Below are 17,408 nucleotides of genomic sequence, written 5' to 3' on the forward strand. Positions count from 1 at the left end.
GGCCGGGCCGGGCCGGGCCGAGGGAGCCGCGCGGGGCCGGTGGCTCGGCCGTCGGGGCGGGGCCGGGCGGCGCTGACAGCTGCGCGGCCGTAAACAAGCGGCCCCGCCGGCCGCCCCGGCCGCCCCTGCCTGGGCCGGGCCGGGCTCCGGGGCGGGCGCTCCGGGCGCCCCGCGGCGTGACGCGGCGCCGCCGACAGACGGGCCCGGCCGCCGGCGGGACGAGACGGAGCGAAGCGGGCAGGCCGCGCGGTAAGGGCGCGGGACCGGCGCCGGCCGAGACGGCTCGACTCGCCGGCCCTCGCATTTTGACAGCTGGGGCGGCCCTGCCGGGCGGGACCCGGGCGGCGGCAGCGGGGCCGGCGCGGGCAGGCCCCGGGCTCGGGGCGCTGTCGGCGGGGACGTGCGGGCCCCGTGGAGCCGCGTCCGTCTGCCGGCGGCACCGGGGAGCGGGCGAGGGGCCGGAGCGGCCGCGCTCGGGGCTGCGGCGGGGGCGGCCAGAGCCGCCGCTGCGGGAGGCCGAGGAGGAGCCAGGCCGCGTCCCACGGCGCCCGCGGCCCCGACACGGCCGCCGCCGCCCGGGGCGCCGCCGCTGGAGCCGCCCCGCCGGTGCGGGCCCGAGGCTGGCTGTCCCCGCGCCAGGCGGTTCGCAGACGCCGGGTCCGGCGTGGAGGCCTCCCGGGGTCGGGCTCTTTTCCCGGGGCAGCGTTGTCCCCACGTGGAGCGGTCGCCGCCGGAGCGGGTGGACTGCTGGCGCCGCGACAGCGAGGTGGGGCAGGCTGCCCGGCTCCGGGGCCGGGTGCTGGTGTGGAGATCGGCCGCGGCAGACAGTGTTCCCTTGTCTGTGCTCTTGCTCTCTCCTCCTGCGGTAGCTTTCCCCCTTCCTTAGGTGCTCTGGAAGCCTTTCCCACGGGAAATTGCTGTGGGCCCTGGCACGCTCTGCACGCGGGACTCCCGTCCAGCCTCCGGCGGGTGCCTCGACGGGGCGGCCCGGCCCGCGGCCGGCTGAGGGGAAGCCTCACTGTGCCGGAGTTGCAGCACTGCCTGTGCCGCAGCCTGCGGCGAGGGTCTCGGCGGCTGCCAGGAGCTCTCTCCACTGGCAGCACCGCAAGCTCCCGGCTCGCTGTGGCCGGAGGGGATGGGGCTTCTCTGGGCACTGCTAGCTCTCACCTTTCCTGTTGTCTCTGAAGTATGATCAGGTATCCAGAGCCCTTGTGGAGCTCTGTGTGTGGAGCTTGCTCTGGCACCGTCATGTCATGGGCTCCCTGGCACTGGGTGGGCCACTCGCTCCTCTGTCCCCACTAACTTCTTGGATTTGCCCTCCCATGTGTAAGCGATCCCCAGGCATCCCTGGGTTTGTGCTGGAGGTGATGGCAGCGTGGGCCTTTCTCCTGGTCCTGGTTTTCTCCCTATTGTGAGGATGAGTCACACTGGTGTCACCATATTGTGCTCCAGAGGAAGGGCAGAGCTGAGCTGCTGCTGGTGACAGGCAGTGCAGCACTTGGCACAGCTGCCAGGCATTGCCTGGTCGATGTCTGTGGAGGTGTGGACTTGGGGTCTGCTAACTGGAGAGCAGAGGCTCCCCGTGGCTTTCCTCATTCCAGTCTCTAATTTAGCTGGAGTTCCTCACACAGTGCCTGGGGACTTCTACGTCTCCCCTGGGACTGAAGAGGCAGGCCTCCCATCCCAGTTACTCCTAGGTCTGTGCCCAGATATTCCCATCCCAGTTGAAGCAGGTGTAGTGGCGGCAGGAGGAGCAGTGTCCCTTGCCTTGCCTTTCCCCTCCTTCGGTTCCCTCTCCCCTCCCATTTGGTTCCCTGTGTTTGTAAGCAAACATTGGGCAACAGGCAAGGTAAACAGCAGCTCAGTGCCGAGGCAGGCGTGCCGGGCACCCCGCCAAGCCAGGCGCCTCCTCGGCTGTCCACGTGCCACAGTGGGCAGTGGGTGCCATGCGCCAGGGCCCCCTTGCCCAATGCCAGAACCGTGGCTCAGCAAGATGCAGCCTGCGCTCCCTGGGTCTGAGGAGAGGCACCCTGGGCCTGACTACTGCCCTGTCTCTCTGCAGATCGTGCTGCTGTCCCAGACGGCCTGTTCCCGTGCTGTTGTGGGCTCAGCCCCATGAGGGCTTGGGCTGAGTGGGAACCAGCAGGGCATAGAGGCCGGCACGCCTCAGAGTGCTGACGCTGGGAAGCCACTGGACCTGCTGCTCCTGGGACCCTCCTGCTCCCCAGCTCAAGGAACCCCGATTCTCTGATGGATCTGAGGCCCTGCTCGCTGCTGCTGCTCTGGACTCTGGTGGTTGCCCTTGCTCTCCTGGCTCAGGAGGTGCTGGCCCATCATATTTACACCAACACCTGGGCTGTGCTTGTCCCTGCGGGGCCCCAGGAGGCTGACAGGCTGGCCAGGAAGCATGGATTCCTTAACCTGGGCCCGGTAAGTCCTCCACTTCCCTCTCCCCATGGAACCAGTGTCCTCTGCCGTGGTCTGGATGGGTGCTGAGCTTGGCACTGGAGCCAGCTTGGGGGTGCTCTTTCTGGCAGCAGGACCACTGTGTTTGTACCTGTTTGCTGTAGCCTTCCAGCTTCCCCTGCCTTGACTCAAGGGCTGCAATTAACTGGATGGAGCCAGAGCCTCCCCCTGCCAGCGGGATGGTCTGATGGCATGTGTGGCATAACATGGCATGGCACACTCCCTGCTGGAGGGAGATGGAGGAAAAGCCCGTCTCAGCGTGAAAGAACTGGACTGGGAGTGCTGTGTGCTGGTGGAGGATGGGAGGACTCCTGGTTCCCGTTGGTGTGAGCTGCCTTAGCATGGCACGGCCTCGGCTCAGCCAGGGCTGCAGCAGTGCCTCTGGAGTGTTCACCGAGCAGGTCTGACAGCAGCCATATGTCCTTGGCCCTAAACTGGCCTTGGCAGAAGGTGTGTCAGCAGGTCCCCGCCATGCTCTGCTTTCCCTGCCCTCAGCGAGGGACTAGGCAGCTTGTGCGGCTGTGCTGGGGCTGAACTGGCTCTCCGGGAAGGAAGCATGGGGTGAAATCCCAGAGGAAATTGCACAATTGGTAGCTGTGGTGTCAGGACCTCCCAGCAGCTGCTGGGAGCCGTGGTGGTGGAAAGGTGGCTGCTGCAGGAGTCAGCGGGGCCTTTTCCTGCGGTCTGAAAGGAGCCTTGCACAGGCGCTGGGTACACAGGGCCCCTGGGACAGGGAGCCCTGAATCCTCTGGGGTTTGTGCCAGAGGAGGGAATTGTGGGGATTGTAGCTGGTCTCCACTGAGAGTGTCTGTGCCGTGGGGGCCGTGGCACGGCCTCATGCAGGTGCTGACAGCGTGGAAGTGGCTCAGAGCCGATCTCAGGGGAAAGAACTTATCAGGCCAGAGCTACTGCTGTGCAGAGGGGACTGGGAAAGTTGCCCAGGGCATGTCCCACCGGACCGGATCTCTTGACAAGACCACTTGGAGTGTGCATGGGGCTGACATGCCATCAGCCTGCTCCTGGCAGTGCTTTCCCTCCCACTGTGGTGCTAGGTCCCAGGCCTGACTGCCAGGGCCGAGGGGCACTGGCTCTGTGGCCGTGTCTTTACCACTGCAGGGCCCTGTGCCTCAGCTGGGAGCCAAGGCCTCTCTGGGGTCTGTCCCAGTGAGCCACAGAGGCTCTGCGCCAGCTCAGCCCTCGCCTTCTCCCCACACCATGGTGCTGTAGCTGGAGACTGCCTCTCCTAGGCTGCCTCTCCCTGGCTCTCTGTCCCCTCACAGCTGGTGGAGCTGCAGTGAGGCCGTCCTTGCAGGCAAAGCCCTGCGTGCTGTGACAGCCTGGGCTGTGGCGGGAGCTCCTGGTCCGGGCATGTTTTCTCCCATTCTGGAGCCTGTCCCGGTGTCTGTGCTGCTAGACAAGGCTTGTCTGGCCTGGGCTTCGCAGAGGGGCCATAGTGGCCTGGTGGGAAGAGAAGGGCTGGAAGGAGCCAGGCTTTCCGTCCTCAGGAGGTTTCTAGGTTGCTGCTCTTGGGGTGCATGTCGCTGGGACAGGATGCACAGTCAGGCTGGGAGGAGGGAGACTGGGTGCTTCTGGCAGTGCCCCAGTGAGAGGCCTCCAGGGTCCTTATCTGAGAGGATCCTGGCCTCAGCCTGGGGTCTGGACACTGTCCCTGAAGCCATGCTGTCCTGGTGTACTCCCAGCTCCACTGCTGCCTGCAGAGCGGGGGGGCCAGCGGCACCTCGGGCAGAGGGGTGGCAGGGCCCATGACTGGTACCAGTGGCCTTGAGGATGACCCAGGGGACAGGGTGGGGAGATGGGGTCAGAGGAGGGGGGCGGGTGTGGCAGTGGGGTGGAAGCATGGGGGTTTGCACCACTGGGATTGTGCAGAGGAGGGACACACAGGGAAGGGCACTACTGGTGCCCACTCTGGGCTGTGCTGGCAGGACAGTGCCAGCCTGGGATAGGGTGCTCCTGTCTCCCAAACCAGTGGGCTTCAGGTCCAACATGTTGCCCCTCTCCCAGGGCTGTGAGCAGGCGTGTGGGCAACCTTCTGGCCCTGAGGCTGGCTGGGGTGGCCTCAAGTTGTGGCAGGAGGTTGGGCAGCAGCGCTGAGGTGGCACCAGGGACACACGGTGCTGGGGGGTGGCTCTGCCCTTGCCGAGGACAGGGACTATAGGGATTAGGGTGGAAGCGTGTGGGCTGGCTGGCTCCTGGCTGCCACCACACTGTCTGTGCAGACCTAATCCAGTCGGATGACCAGGCAGAGCCAGGATCTGTGTGCAGGAACAATTGGGGCTCTGTCTGTACCCCTGGAGGGGGTGAGGGATGCTGGGGGAGGGTAAACAGCCTGCGCTTTGCATTCCCCCGCCAGCCCATGGCAGAGGCTTTGCACCTCGGCACCTCCCCAGGGCTTCTGAACTGCCAGGCATCCCAGGCTATTCTGGGGGGACACGATGTGCCAGAGGGTCAGATCTAGAGTTTGGGGTGAAGTGCATGACCACAACCTGTAGCTGCTGCCCTGAGGCTAAGGGTGCTGCTCAGCCAGGTACACCTTCCCTCCCTGCTTGGCCCAGGCTGTCCAGACTAACAGCACATCTGCAGAGCTCTGATAAGCTGGGGAGATTTGTTAGGCACAAACAGACTGTTTTGGGGCAGCCTGAGATGAAGAAGGACAAGGTGTCCTCATGTTCCTACAGCCCTTGCAGCCCAGCCCTACCAGCTCTGGCACAGCCTGGGCAGCTGGATCTTGCCTGCAGCTGCTGCCTGGGCTCTGTGGCTCCCAGGGGGCTGGGTGGGTGCTCAGCCACTTCTCCACAGTCCAGGCAGGCTACTGGGCTAGGAGGCTCTGGGTGGCTGGGGTGGGGCCACTGCATCTGCCAGCCCCAGGACGTGCGGGAAGGGATATGGAAATGACAGTGCTGGAGAAGGTTTGGAGTTTAAAAATAACTGTCTGGGCAGTGACACGGCCTCCTGCCCCAGCCTGGTTGTGCTGGGGTCCCATCCTGCCCCAACTGGGCTGTGCTGGGGTCCCAGCCTGCCCCAGTCCCCACTGTGCTGGAATCCCAGGTTGGGCTGTCCCTGCATGTGTGGGAGTAGAGCTGGGGTAGCACAGCCTGGCTCCTTGGCAGTGGGGGTCAGACCCTGCTGTGGTCGGACGCCTGTGTGCCCCCCCGCTCTGCCCCACTGAGCTGGCTGTGCCCCATGTAGAGACTAGCACTGAGTGGGTGCTCTAGTGGGGTGCTTGATGAGAAGGCCTCTGCCAGTGGCCTGTCCAGGCATGCAGAGGTGGGTGCAGGGGCTGATGCAGGCCCTGCCCTGGCTGGGACCACCTAGGGCAAGGGGCTTGGAGCCCCTGGGACCCTCTTCCACCAGGACCTGTTTAGTGCTGGGAGAGGAACCGTGGCTTTGTCTCCTGAGGCTGGTGCCTCACCCAGGCTGGCTTCAACAGGCCCATCCCTCCCTGCCACTGCTTGCCTTGGGCCTTCCTGCTAGGACAGCAGCCTTTTGGGACAATCTGGGACTTGCTGCCATGTGGGGACCCACAGGAGGATGAAGTGTGCGGAGGCTGCGCTTCTGCAGCCCCAGGGTCTCCCCAGCTGCCTTGTCACCAGCTGCCACAGCCTTTCACAGGAGGTGCTGCCCTATGTACCTGGACACAAGCACCAGCTGCCACTGGAGTGGGGAGCCCAACCTGCCCATGACAGACCTGGGGCTCAGGATTGCAGGTGGGGGGGGCGGTGAATTGGGGAGACCATGTTCTCGTGTCTGTCCCATGAACGGCATTTTTCCATTGCAGATCTTTGGCGACTATTACCACTTTCGGCACCGTGGTGTGGTGAAGCGTTCCCTCTCACCCCACCAGCCCTGGCACAGCCGCTTGGCCAGGGAACCACAGGTACGTGCGGGGGAGGGCCTGGCCTTGGTCCCGGGCACTTCACACGGGCATGTGAGCCAGCACTGGGCACAGAATGGGGCTGAGCTGCCTTAACCATCCCCTGGCAGACCCTGGTGGAAGCCCAGCATGTGTCCAGCAAGAGCAGGGGGGTGCTGGAGCCAGTGCCACTGGCCTGTGGTCTGCTGCAGTCCCAGGGCCCGGGGCAGCCTCTGCTCCTGGGAGAGCTCTGTGTCCTCGTACATGGGATGAGATCTACAGGGCAGTGCTGGATCCCAGTGCAGCAGGATAGGGGGACTTCAGCTCAGGCCCTGCAGGGTGTGTGGCACGGTGGCTCTTGGCAGCTCGCAGCTCAGCAGAGTTCAGCGCTCTGACCGTCCCGCTCTGCTGGAGCGCAGCCTGTGCAAGGCACGACTGGGCAGGGGGCTGGGAGGGCCGGGCTGGGGGCTGCCCTAACTCTGGGAGGTCTGATACTCTGCCAGGCCAGGGCTGTCTGTGAGCTCCCCAGGGAGAGCCCCTCCAAGTGGGCTCAGGGTGGGGTCCCAGGGAGCTGCTGGCATGAGGGGGCGGTGGGGGACCCCATGCCGTCTCTGCCCCCAGGTGCAGTGGCTGGAGCAGCAGGTGGCAAAGCGCAGGACCAAGCGAGACGTTTTCATGGAGCCCACGGACCCCAAGTTCCCACAGCAGTGGTACCTGGTGAGTGCTGGGTGACGAGGGGTGTGTGGTCACAATAGTGAGTGTGAGTTTGGGGATGTAGACTCAACACCTGAGGAACTGCTGTCAGACAGCTGCTACCAGGCTGGTGGGGAGGAGAAAGAGAAGGGGGAGGCCTGAGGCAGCCACTTGGTGCTGTGAAGGGTTCACCTCAGGGAAGAGGCTCTGCTCACAGAGCTGTGGCTCCCTGCCAGGAGGCTGGGAGGGCCCAGGGCTGAACTAGTGTGTGCAGCCCTTTGCCTGGCCCAGGAATGGGTAATAGGTCTGTGCCCTTGTCTGCATCCTGGAACTTGGGCACAAGCCTGATCTCTGCAAAGGGAGCCTTTTCTGTGGGACCCAAGCAGAGTCTGGGCTGAATCTTGCTTTCAGAGCAGCTTCCTTGGCTTGCTGCGCCCAGCCCTTTGCCTGGGTCACCAGGGTTCCCTCGTCCCACCCACAGCAGAGCAGGGTGAACACTGGGAGGGCTTTGGTCACACCCACTGCCACAGTCCCCATGGCTGGGTGCAGCTCCTAGTGCCAGGGTTTCTCTTGGCAGTACAACACGAACCAGCGGGACCTGAATGTGCTCAGGCCTGGAGCAGGGATACACAGGCAAGGGCATTGTGGTGTCCATCCTGGATGATGGGCATTGAGAAGAACCACCCTGACCTGGAGGCCAACTATGTGAGTGTGGGTGATGCTGCAGGGCGGAGTGCTACAGGAGCTGGTCCCGGGTGGCTGTGTCTGCACGGGGCAGCCCTGGGTCTGCAAGGGGCAGGGCTGCTGTGTGCCATGGTGGGACATGGAGGTGGGACTGGAACCTGCCCACCCCCGCACAGACCAACTGTGGAGCAGTCATGGAGCAAGGGCAGTGGGGCTCGGTGGCCCAGGTAGACAGGGTCCAAGTGCCCAATTTGACTTCCAGGACCCAGGGGCGAGTTTTGACGTCAATGACCAGGACCCAGACCCGCAGCCCCGCTACACGCAGATGGAACGACAACAGGTGAGGCAGGAGGGAGTGGCGAGGATGCAGAGCCCATGTATGGCAGGGACTCAGTCCAGTGCCACCCCCTGTGGCCTGCGGGAAGCTGTGGGGCTAGCAGCACACTTCTGCCCCATGGGGAACCCCTTGACTCCCTTTCCAACATGAGCAGCATCCTTTACCCTTTACCGGTGCGTGCCGTTGAGTGCCCTGGCAGGAGGGCAGGTGGAGGAGCCTTGTTGGCCACCTGGTTCGGGGGGACAGGAGGCAACGTGGGTGGGGGTTGCTGTGGCTGTAGCCAGTGCCCAGCCCTGTACTCCTTGTGCCCCTTACAAGCGTCTGTGTCCTGTTTGGCTGCAGACACGGCACACGCTGCGCCGGGGAAGTGGCTGCTGTGGCAAACAACGGGATCTGCGGTGTTGGTGTGGCCTACAATGCCAGGATCGGAGGTGGGGTGCTGCCCTGCCCTGTGCTGGGCCCCGCAGGTGCTGAGGGCACATTGGAGCAGCTGAGCTAGGGACCATCAGCAGCTGCTGGCTGGAGCAGCCCTGTGACAGCCTGTGGCACAGGTGGCAGCAGGGGTTGGAGGGCTCTTGCCAGTGGCACCGTGGCCACCCTGCCCCGTCCAGTCGCCCGTGACGTCTGCTCTCTGGCCCTAGGCGGTGCGCATGCTGGATGGGGAGGTGACTGATGCTGTGGAGGCCCATTCCCTGGGCCTCAACCCCACCACATCCACATCTACAGTGCCAGCTGGGGCCCTGAGGATGATGGCAAGACTGTGGATGGCCCGGCCCGGCTGGCAGAGGAGGCTTTCTTCCGTGGGGTCAGCCAGGTGAGCAGGAAGGTTTGCCAGGGGCCACTGGCCTGCCTTCTGCCCCTTCCCCCAGGTCTCCCTTTCTCTGCCTGCCCTGGTCGTTTCCTGGCCCTCCCGAGATGCACTGTCTACCAGTCCATATCCTGGATTGGGCTCTGTTGGTTTTTCTTGTTCTTCCTGTGTGATGGCTTTGAGTCAGACTCCTCCCAGCTGCAATTTCCAAGCAGCCCTATGCTCCCCACTGGGAGGGATCCTGTGAGGGACGGTCTTTCCTTGCTCTCCCAAGCCCTCTGCTGATTCTTGTCTGGTTTTGTGCCAGCTGTTCACCCTCACTTCTCTGCCTGTCCTCCCCCACTATCCCCATGTACTGGCAGTGTCGTCTGCCCGGGGAGCTGTGTTGTGTTCCTGCCCGGGATTCCCTACAGAGACACACAAGCAGTGCTGCGCCGGCTTCTGTCACGCTGCTGCAAGAGGGAGCTGCCTCGTTTGGGTGCCGAACCTTGTCCGGGGACTGTGCCGTGGGCTCCCTCAGCACTGCCAGGCGCTGCAATCCCACGGAGGCGGAGTCAGCCGGGTGACTTTCGAGAGGAAAAAAGGCTTGGCTTTTGGAAGCATCACATTGGCAGAGCCTCCTGCCACTTGGTGTCTCACCCACTGGGGCAGCCTGGAGCCTCTGTCGAGGCTGTGACCAGGGTGTCCTAGTGTCCCCCTGTGTCGCAACTGCATTTGCTCAGTCTTTCCCACTCAAGCTGCAGGAGCCCCAAGACTGGCACCGTCCACTTGTCCCCAGCTCCAACTGGGGCTTCCTGCCTGCAGCAGTGCTGGTGCCAGCCCTCACCCTGTCTCTGTTGCTAGGGCCGAGGGGGGCTGGGCTCCATCTTCGTCTGGGCATCCGGGAACGGGGGCCGTGAGCACGACAGCTGCAACTGTGACGGTTACACCAACAGCATCTACACACTGTCCATCAGCAGCACGACGCAGTACGGCAACGTGCCCTGGTACAGCGAGGCCTGCTCCTCCACCCTCGCCACCACGTACAGCAGCGGCAACCAGAACGAGAAGCAGATTGTGAGTAGGGGCTGTTGCAGGCCTGGAGCTCGGGGGGTGGGATGGCCTGCAGCACCCAGCCACGGCACTCTTCCTCGCAGGTGACGAATGACCTCAGACAGAAGTGCACCGAGTTGCACACTGGGACGTCAGCCTCGGCACCCCTGGCTGCTGGCATCATTGCCCTTGCCCTGGAAGCCAAGTAAGGGCAAGACAGAGGGGGCTGGACAGGGGTGGCTGTGCCAGCCCCACATGGCAGTGGCACCTGGACACAGACCTATATGGGGCCAGCAGTAGCTGGCACTGACCTGAGCCCTGTGTCTCCCTGCAGCAAGAACCTGACCTGGCGGGACATGCAGCCACTGGTGGTGCAGACCTCAAAGCCAGCTCATCTCAATGCCAATGACTGGGTCACCACGGTGTTGGTCGCAAAGGTACCAGGGTGCTGGGGAGGGACCAGGGGCTCCCATTCAACATGCAACCACTAGCCCCGGGGGTGCTGGGGCAGAGGCGCTGGCAGCCCTGGCGGGTGGAGGAGGCAGGAGCCACCCGTGGAGCATGCAGCATTGGCTGGGCAATGTCCCCCACCTGGTACCCTCAGGAGCATACCCTCTTTGTCCCCAGTCAGCCACAGTCCGCCTACTCTACGGTCTGCGGGATGCTGGGGCCCATGGTGAGCCTGGCCAAGAACTGGACCACAGTGGGACCTCAGAGGAGTGCGTCATCGACATCCTCGCAGAGCCCAGGTAGGGCTGGTGAGCCTGGGAGGGCATCACCCGGTGTTTGTCCCATACAGGAACTTGAGGGCCTCTGGGCTCAGAGTCAGGGGCTGAGCTGCTGCTGAGACCCCCAGAGCATTCCTCCTGCGAGAGCCTGGGGAGAGCTGGGAAAGGCCCTCAGCTGTCCAGCACTGAGTCAGCTGCTGAGCCTACCCCGCTGTGGGGCTGGGCTGGCGGGTGCGGGCAGGCTGAGGCACTGCAGTCGGGGCACAGCCAGCACAGACACCTGACAGAGGGGCTTTTCAGGGGCCAGACAGAAGCTCCTTTGACCTCCTGCTTGGCTGCTGCCGCCACAGCACAACATGTGCAATCTTGTGTCCGTCTGGGGCGCTCCCTGGGGCGCCTGGGCATGGAGGGAGCCAGGGCTGGTCCCTGCCCTAACCCTCTGGGGATGAAGCCAAGGGGGGACGCAGTGGGCACATCCTGCACTGGCACCAGAGCCGGTGCTGGTAGGGAGAACAGCTGTATGCCAGCAGCAGGATGGGGAAGGCTGTGCCCGTCCCATCCCTGGCCATGCTGTGCAGGGTATAGCTGGCCTGTGATGTGTGAATAAAGGGCCCATTCAGGGCTGGCACAGGGTGTGGCTGGGGAGGCAGCTCCGGGCAGCACGACCTCCTCGTACCCTGGAGCTGGGGCACTATCGGCACCCGTCGGGAAATGCACGGAGATGCTGCCACACTGCCATCCACTGCAGGGTTGATTCCTGTCCAGCTGCCCTGGCACACAGTGCTTAATCCCTGGGACAGCCACAGAGCCCCACAGTGGACTGGGGCACTCTGTCATGTCCCCCCTGGTCTGGGACTGGCCTCATTCATGCCCCACCGTCGGCAGGGACATTGGGAAGCGCCTGGAGGTACGGCGGAAGGTGGACGCCTGCCTTGGGGAAAGCCAACTACATCAGCCGGCTTGGAACACGCGCAGGCCAGGCTGACGCTGTCCTACAACCGGCGGGGGGACCTGGCCATCCACCTGGTCAGCCCATGGGCACTCGCTCCACCCTCCTGGCTGCAAGGTAGGTGCCAGGGCTGTGGGGCGCTCCAGGCTGGCCCCCGACCGGGCTGGCACAGGTGAGTTTAGGATATGTTGGCACCCACCTCTTGCCCCCGTCACCCAGGCCCCACGACTTCTCGGCCGATGGCTTCAATGACTGGGCCTTCATGACGACACACTCGTGGGATGAGGACCCCTCTGGAGAGTGGGGTGCTGGAGATTGAGAACACCAGTGACGCAACAACTATGGTAGGGCTCAGCCTTCCGCCTCCCTCTAAGTCTGAGATGGGAAACTGTGTTGTTACCCAGCTTCACCCCCTTGCTCCCAAAGCTGAGTGGCCGATAACACCTCCAATGTTTTGGGTCACCTGGCTGGGGAGGGGCTGGATTTGGGCATGTGAGATGGGACGCAGCCCCTTCTGGGGCAGTGGGGTCTAGGCAGCAGGTGACCCCCATGCCAACTGGCCTGACCTCCCTGCCCCGTGGTCAGCCCTGTGCAGGGGCATGGCCCTATATCAGGAACTCTCCCAGGTAGCGCCACACAGCCCTGCTGTCCCCTGGCAGCTGTGGAGGGGAGCACTGCAAGGCCCCCCCGTCTGTCCCAAGCATGGGTGGTCTCGCAGGCACCTTGGTGGTCCTCACCCCCGCGTCGTTGCAGGCACGATGACCAAGTTCACACTTGTGCTGTATGGGACGGCCACCGACTCCCCCAGCCTCTCCAACCAGCCTGGAGAGCAGTGGCTGCAAGACCCTCACCCCCAGCCAGACCTGTGTGGGTGAGTGTGGGAGCTGGTGGGGAGGGGATGGGGGGCCGAGGGTGACTACCAGCCCATGCTGACCCTGCCTGTCCCGCAGTCTGTGAGGAGGGGTACTACCTGCACCAGAAGAGCTGCCTGAAGCACTGCCCTCCTGGCTTTGCGCCCGGTGTCCAGAGCACGCACTACAATTTGGAGAACAGCGTGGAGCCCATCGCGCCCCATCTCTGCCTGCCCTGCCACCCCTCCTGCGCCACCTGTGTGGGACCCGGCCCCAACCAGTGCCTCACCTGCCCTGCACACTCCCACTTCAGCAGCCTGGACCTCTCCTGCTCCACCAGACACAAAGCAGCCGTGCATCCCTGCCCTGGCAGATGGTGAGGGGCCGGCTGAGGCCCCCTCTCCAGTCAACCTCCCTGTCCTCATCGCCAGCCTCAGCTGCGTCCTCATTGTTGTCATCTTTGTCACCATTTTCCTGGTGCTGCAGGCACGGTCAGGCTTCAGCCTGCGGGGCGTGAAGGTCTATGCCCTGGACAGTGGGATCATCTCCTACAAGGGGCTCCCCTCCGACATCTGGCAGGAGGAGGGCCCCTCCGAATCGGACGGTGAGGATTACGAGGCCACAGTGAGAGGACTGCCTTCATCAGAGACCAAAGTGCCCTTTGATGAGCCCTCCTGCCCTCCGTCCTCCCTGCCCAGCACCACGTGGCCGGGGCAGGTGAGGCCGAGGGGCCCAGACTCTGCCCCTGTCCCCTTCCTGCACTCCAGCTAACCCGGGCTCCCACCCACTGGCACTGTTCCCTCTGCCCCAGCCTGGGTGGCCTGGCACGGCCTTGCTGGCACCATCTCCAGCACGGCACTGTCCCAGTCTTTGCACCATCTCTCCCGGCCCCGCATCGATTCTGTGCCACATGCTGGGGTGTTTGGTGGCTGTGGGGCCCCTGCCCCTGTGCTGGCAGCTGTGTCTCCTACCCTGGGCGGGCAGCTGCTGCTTGGGGTCCCTTGAGTCCTTCAGGGTAGGCAGCATGTGGGGTCTCTCGATTGCCATGGCTCAGGGTGTGGGCTGGCTGGGGCAGGGGTGCTCTGCCCCCCCAGGGCTAAGCAAGCCCATGCATGGTGTCCCCCTGTCCCTGCCACCCTTGCATGACAGGCTGCGGCCTGGCTTGGTTCATTGTGTTCTGGCTCCCTGCCACCCGGCTGGAACCTGTCCGCCTCCACCGGTGCCCTTCAACAGCAATAATGGCCAGGCCTCGGCTGCTGCTGCCGGTCTTGCCCACTCTCTGCCCATCCCACCAGGCTACCTGCAGTGGCAGGAGCCCTGGCACCGGGGAGTGTGGGGCCAGGCACGCCTTCCCTGTGCCTGCGGTGAGCCCACAGCCTGGGCAGGGACCCCTCGCACAGACCCTGATCTGGGGGGCTGCCCCAGGCCCTCGTGTTCTGCCCTCAGGCAGCGCTGGTGCCAGCACTGCCCCAGCTCTGCCTGCACCGACCACCTGTGCCAGGCAGTGCCTGGCGTCCCTGCAGCCCCAGCCCCCCTGATGTGCCTTGCCCCCATTTGGTGACAATCCGTTCTGCTCCCCCCGGAGCCCCTTCCCTCGCTGCCCCTTCCCCGCGGGCTGGGGGCTGGTGCCGGCGAGCCCCTTTGCCGTCCGCCGCCACACACTGGGGCCGTGGCATGGGCTCCCACCCGCGCCAGCCACGGATGGAGCCACTGGCTGGGGGCCACAGGACTATTTTTCTATAACAACTTTTTGGTGCACAGTAATTTTTTCTTGTAATTTAATCAGCCAGGAGCTGCCTCCTGAGCCTGTTTTTAATTAATGGATGTGGATATAACGCTATGAGAGACTGAGTTATTAAATGTTCAGAACTATGCAAACCAGCTCCGCTGCCTGTTCTCTGTGTGCTGCGGGTGCCCTGACCAGGGTGGCAGCCTGGCCACGGGGGCCACGGGCCCCAGGGGCACCTGGATCTGCGCTGCAGCTGCAGGAGAGGGGCCTTGGGCCCTGCCCTGCAGACCCACCACCACCCCCCCCCGAGCCAGGGACTGCCGTTCCCTGGCTGTGGGCAGGAGCTGATGTGTGGCAGGCGGATGCGGTAGGGACAGGCAGGACCGTCCCTCACCTGAGCAAGGGGAAGCAGGCGTTTTATGAGGACCTGCAGCGCAGGCAGCTAATTTGGGAACTGGCTGTGGTGGGTGGAGGAGGGGTGGGGGCTCAAAAGTCTGGGTGCCTTCACCTCTTCCCACAGCATGCAGGTTGAGACTCCCCTGCAGCCTGGGATCAGCTGCAGCCCCCGTGTCGTTGTGGCAGCCTGCCGCTGGAGCACGGTGCCTCTGGTGTAGGGATGGGCAGGCTGGACGTGGGACCCGCTTGTGCGTGGCCAAGCTGCGATACAGCCCACCTCAGCCTCCCCAAGCTCCCTGCAGGGTCCCGTCCCCACAGGAGGGCCTGTTGGGGCAGCGCTTGCTCACAGAGGCAGCTCCTCTCTGTGGAGCCTCTCGGCCTTGCTGTGCCCATAGCGGCTTCCTGTGGTCGGGAGCGAGTTCCTGCGGTGTGCAGGGACGGCAGCGTGCTCACCCTGCTCTTCCTCTTCTGCAGCTCACCCTGCTCTTCCTCTTCGCGTGAAGCCGGGCTGGGGGCAGGCAGCATTCGGGGCTTCCAGGAAGCGTGGCACAGGCAGGGAGGGAACCCATGCTGCCTGGGAGGATGCTGGGGATGGGAGAAGCATCACCGTGGCAGCCCCTGGCTGCCATGGACCTGCTCTGTGGCGTGACCATCCCACATTGCTCAGCCGGGAAGGCAAGTCAGCAAAGCTCCTGCCTGACACACTTTTTCCCTGACTTCCTCTAAAAGTGGAATTGGTCTTACAGTGTCCTGCAAGTGATCGTGACACCCTTCTGGAGCTGGGGCCTCCCTGCTGGGCACAGGGGGGGGCTCAGCCCAAAACACCCAGGCAGTGTCCAGGCTGAGCAGAGTGGAGCTGACCTGGGTTGTGCCAGCAATGGAGATGTGTGGTGGCACTTGGCAGTGGCACTGGTGGTGCTCTGTCCTGAGGCCTTCCCCAGTCACGTGGGCCAGGCTTGGGGTGGTGACAGGGTGGCCACCCTTCAGTGGGACTGCGCAGAGCCCTGGGGAACCCCCACGTCCTGTAGCCTCTTGGGGATGCAGAGGCATGGAGCAAGGCTGTGGGTCAGACAGGACCAGGCATGGCTGAGGGGGCTTTGCTGGGTGGGACCCTCGCAGATCAGGGCTCAGTGGAAGCTCCACGGTGGTAGTAGAGCCCTGAGTACACAGGGCTGGACCCTGATGGTGCCAGGACCTGGTGGGAAGCAGCTGAGAGGGGCGATGGGGCTGGGAGCTGCCCAGCTGCAGCACAGCCATGAGCCAGTGCTGGCCGTGGGTGCAGGGACTGGCAGGGAGGGGAGGAAGCACAGGAAATCTCGCAATGGCTGTATGGTCAGCCCCGGGTTTCCTGTTCCTCCCCAGGAGCTGGAGCTGCACAGGGTCCAGACCACGCCAGCCCCGGTTCCAGCAGGACGCGAGCAGCAGCCCCACGGCAGGGACCTCACAGCAGACGCAGGTTGGAGGGCCTGTGCCCCAGCAGGGCGCTGGCAGGGACAGGGGATACCTTTGTAGGGCAGGGGGGTTCTAGGCCCTGGCCCTTGGCAGGGTCAAAGGCTGTGCCAGGGCACATCCTGCCCTGCGCAGGGAGGTGCCCCAGCATTCTCCTGCTCCTGCTGTGCTCTTGCCAAGGGGTAGAGCACCCTGGGACCACTGCTGGGACTGGTTTGGCTCCCAGCTTCCCAAATTGGCTCCCAATGGCCATGCTGGAGTCCCGGCTGCTGAGGCATGTCCAGGCTCATCCTGCTCCTGCCAGCTTCCCAGTTGTGCCCTGGTCCCTGGGAGCTTCCACACTGCAAGCACAGGGGTGGCAGTGCCAACAGGCAGCACAGGCACAGGGACTGGTGCCCAGCTGGGATGGGGGGCACAGCTGTGCTGCCCTCGGGAGCAGCTCCACACGCAGCAGAGGTGACACTGCTGTGTCTGACCCCACACTTCCTCCTCCCTGGCACTGTTCCTGCAGGCTCCAGCTCCCACAGGGCTTAGAGTGCTCACCCCACTGCTTTGAATGCACTTTGCAAGGCTGACTGTAGGGGGTATGGAGGGTCTACCCTGCCACTCAGGCCAGGCAACGAGGTGGGAGGGTGTGAGATGCAAAGGGCCCTGGCCACTGGTGCAGGCAGTGTGGGGCAGCAGCCATGACTCAGCCTGGCCTGGCACCCCACAGCCTCCCCTCACCCAGACGGTGGTGCCATGGGCTTCGGGCCGGAGCTGTGGTGCCCCGCGGGGGCACAGCGCCCTGCTGCGGCTGCAGGACGGGGAGCTGCGTCTCCTGGAGCTGATGAAGAAGTGGATGTCGCAGCGTGCCAAGAGCGACCGGGAGTACGCAGGGATGCTGCACCACATGTTCTCCCAGCTGGAGAAGCAGGAGGGCACTGGGCAGCTCCGTGGTGACCATGGTGCCAGATGGAGAAGGTAGGGATGCCCCAGAGCAGGAGTATGCTTTGCAGAGCCTGGTGTGGTGCTGAGGGTGTTGGTCCCCACACTTTTCCTGATGCGCTGGCATCCCACAGACCTGGTGGGTGCTGGCGAGCCGACTGAGACGCTGAGCCAGATCCTGCGGCAGCACGCAGAGGAGCTGGTGGCAGGTGTCCGCTGGCCAAGCTGAGCCTGCTCATCCGTGACAAGCAGCAGCTGCGCAAGCCTTCAGTGAGCAGGTGGCAGCTGCTCAGACAGGAGTACACCCGTGTATGTGGGGGCCAGCGGGGGAGTGAGGCCGTGGCCTGGCCCGCTCCCTGACCGTGTCCCTCCCCAGACAACACAGCAGGAGATGGAGAAGCTGAAGGCGCAGTACCGCAGCCTGGCCACTTGACAGCGCCCAGGCAAACGCAAGTACCAGGAGGCCAGCAAAGGTGCCATCCTGGCCC

General features: G+C 64.3%; 2 protein-coding genes across 2 annotated transcripts; both read left to right on the forward strand.

Annotated features, from left to right (window-relative positions):
• Positions 1–180: 180 nt before the first annotated feature.
• Positions 181–14,300, forward strand: FURIN (furin, paired basic amino acid cleaving enzyme). The gene is given in 30 exon segments (XM_032699847.1): positions 181–249; positions 2,063–2,430; positions 6,263–6,361; positions 6,959–7,054; positions 7,608–7,636; positions 7,638–7,695; positions 7,697–7,735; positions 7,977–8,042; positions 8,044–8,054; positions 8,394–8,487; positions 8,693–8,756; positions 8,759–8,865; positions 9,703–9,915; positions 9,996–10,096; positions 10,226–10,328; positions 10,529–10,607; positions 10,610–10,640; positions 11,505–11,550; positions 11,552–11,578; positions 11,580–11,646; positions 11,649–11,685; positions 11,788–11,872; positions 11,874–11,898; positions 11,901–11,912; positions 12,322–12,389; positions 12,391–12,439; positions 12,519–12,749; positions 12,752–12,775; positions 12,778–13,035; positions 13,038–14,300. Coding segments are annotated over 29 exon segments (2,346 nt in total). The 5' UTR covers positions 181–249; positions 2,063–2,250; the 3' UTR covers positions 13,085–14,300.
• Positions 14,301–16,734: 2,434 nt separating this feature from the next.
• LOC116792795 (tyrosine-protein kinase Fes/Fps-like) lies at positions 16,735–17,244 on the forward strand. The gene is given in 3 exon segments (XM_032700128.1): positions 16,735–16,761; positions 16,763–16,956; positions 17,055–17,244. Coding segments are annotated over 3 exon segments (249 nt in total). The 3' UTR covers positions 17,083–17,244.
• The last annotated feature ends 164 nt before the right edge of the window (positions 17,245–17,408 follow it).

Source organism: Chiroxiphia lanceolata, chromosome 12 (assembly GCF_009829145.1).
Source record: "Chiroxiphia lanceolata isolate bChiLan1 chromosome 12, bChiLan1.pri, whole genome shotgun sequence".
Taxonomy (NCBI): Eukaryota; Metazoa; Chordata; class Aves; order Passeriformes; family Pipridae; genus Chiroxiphia; species Chiroxiphia lanceolata.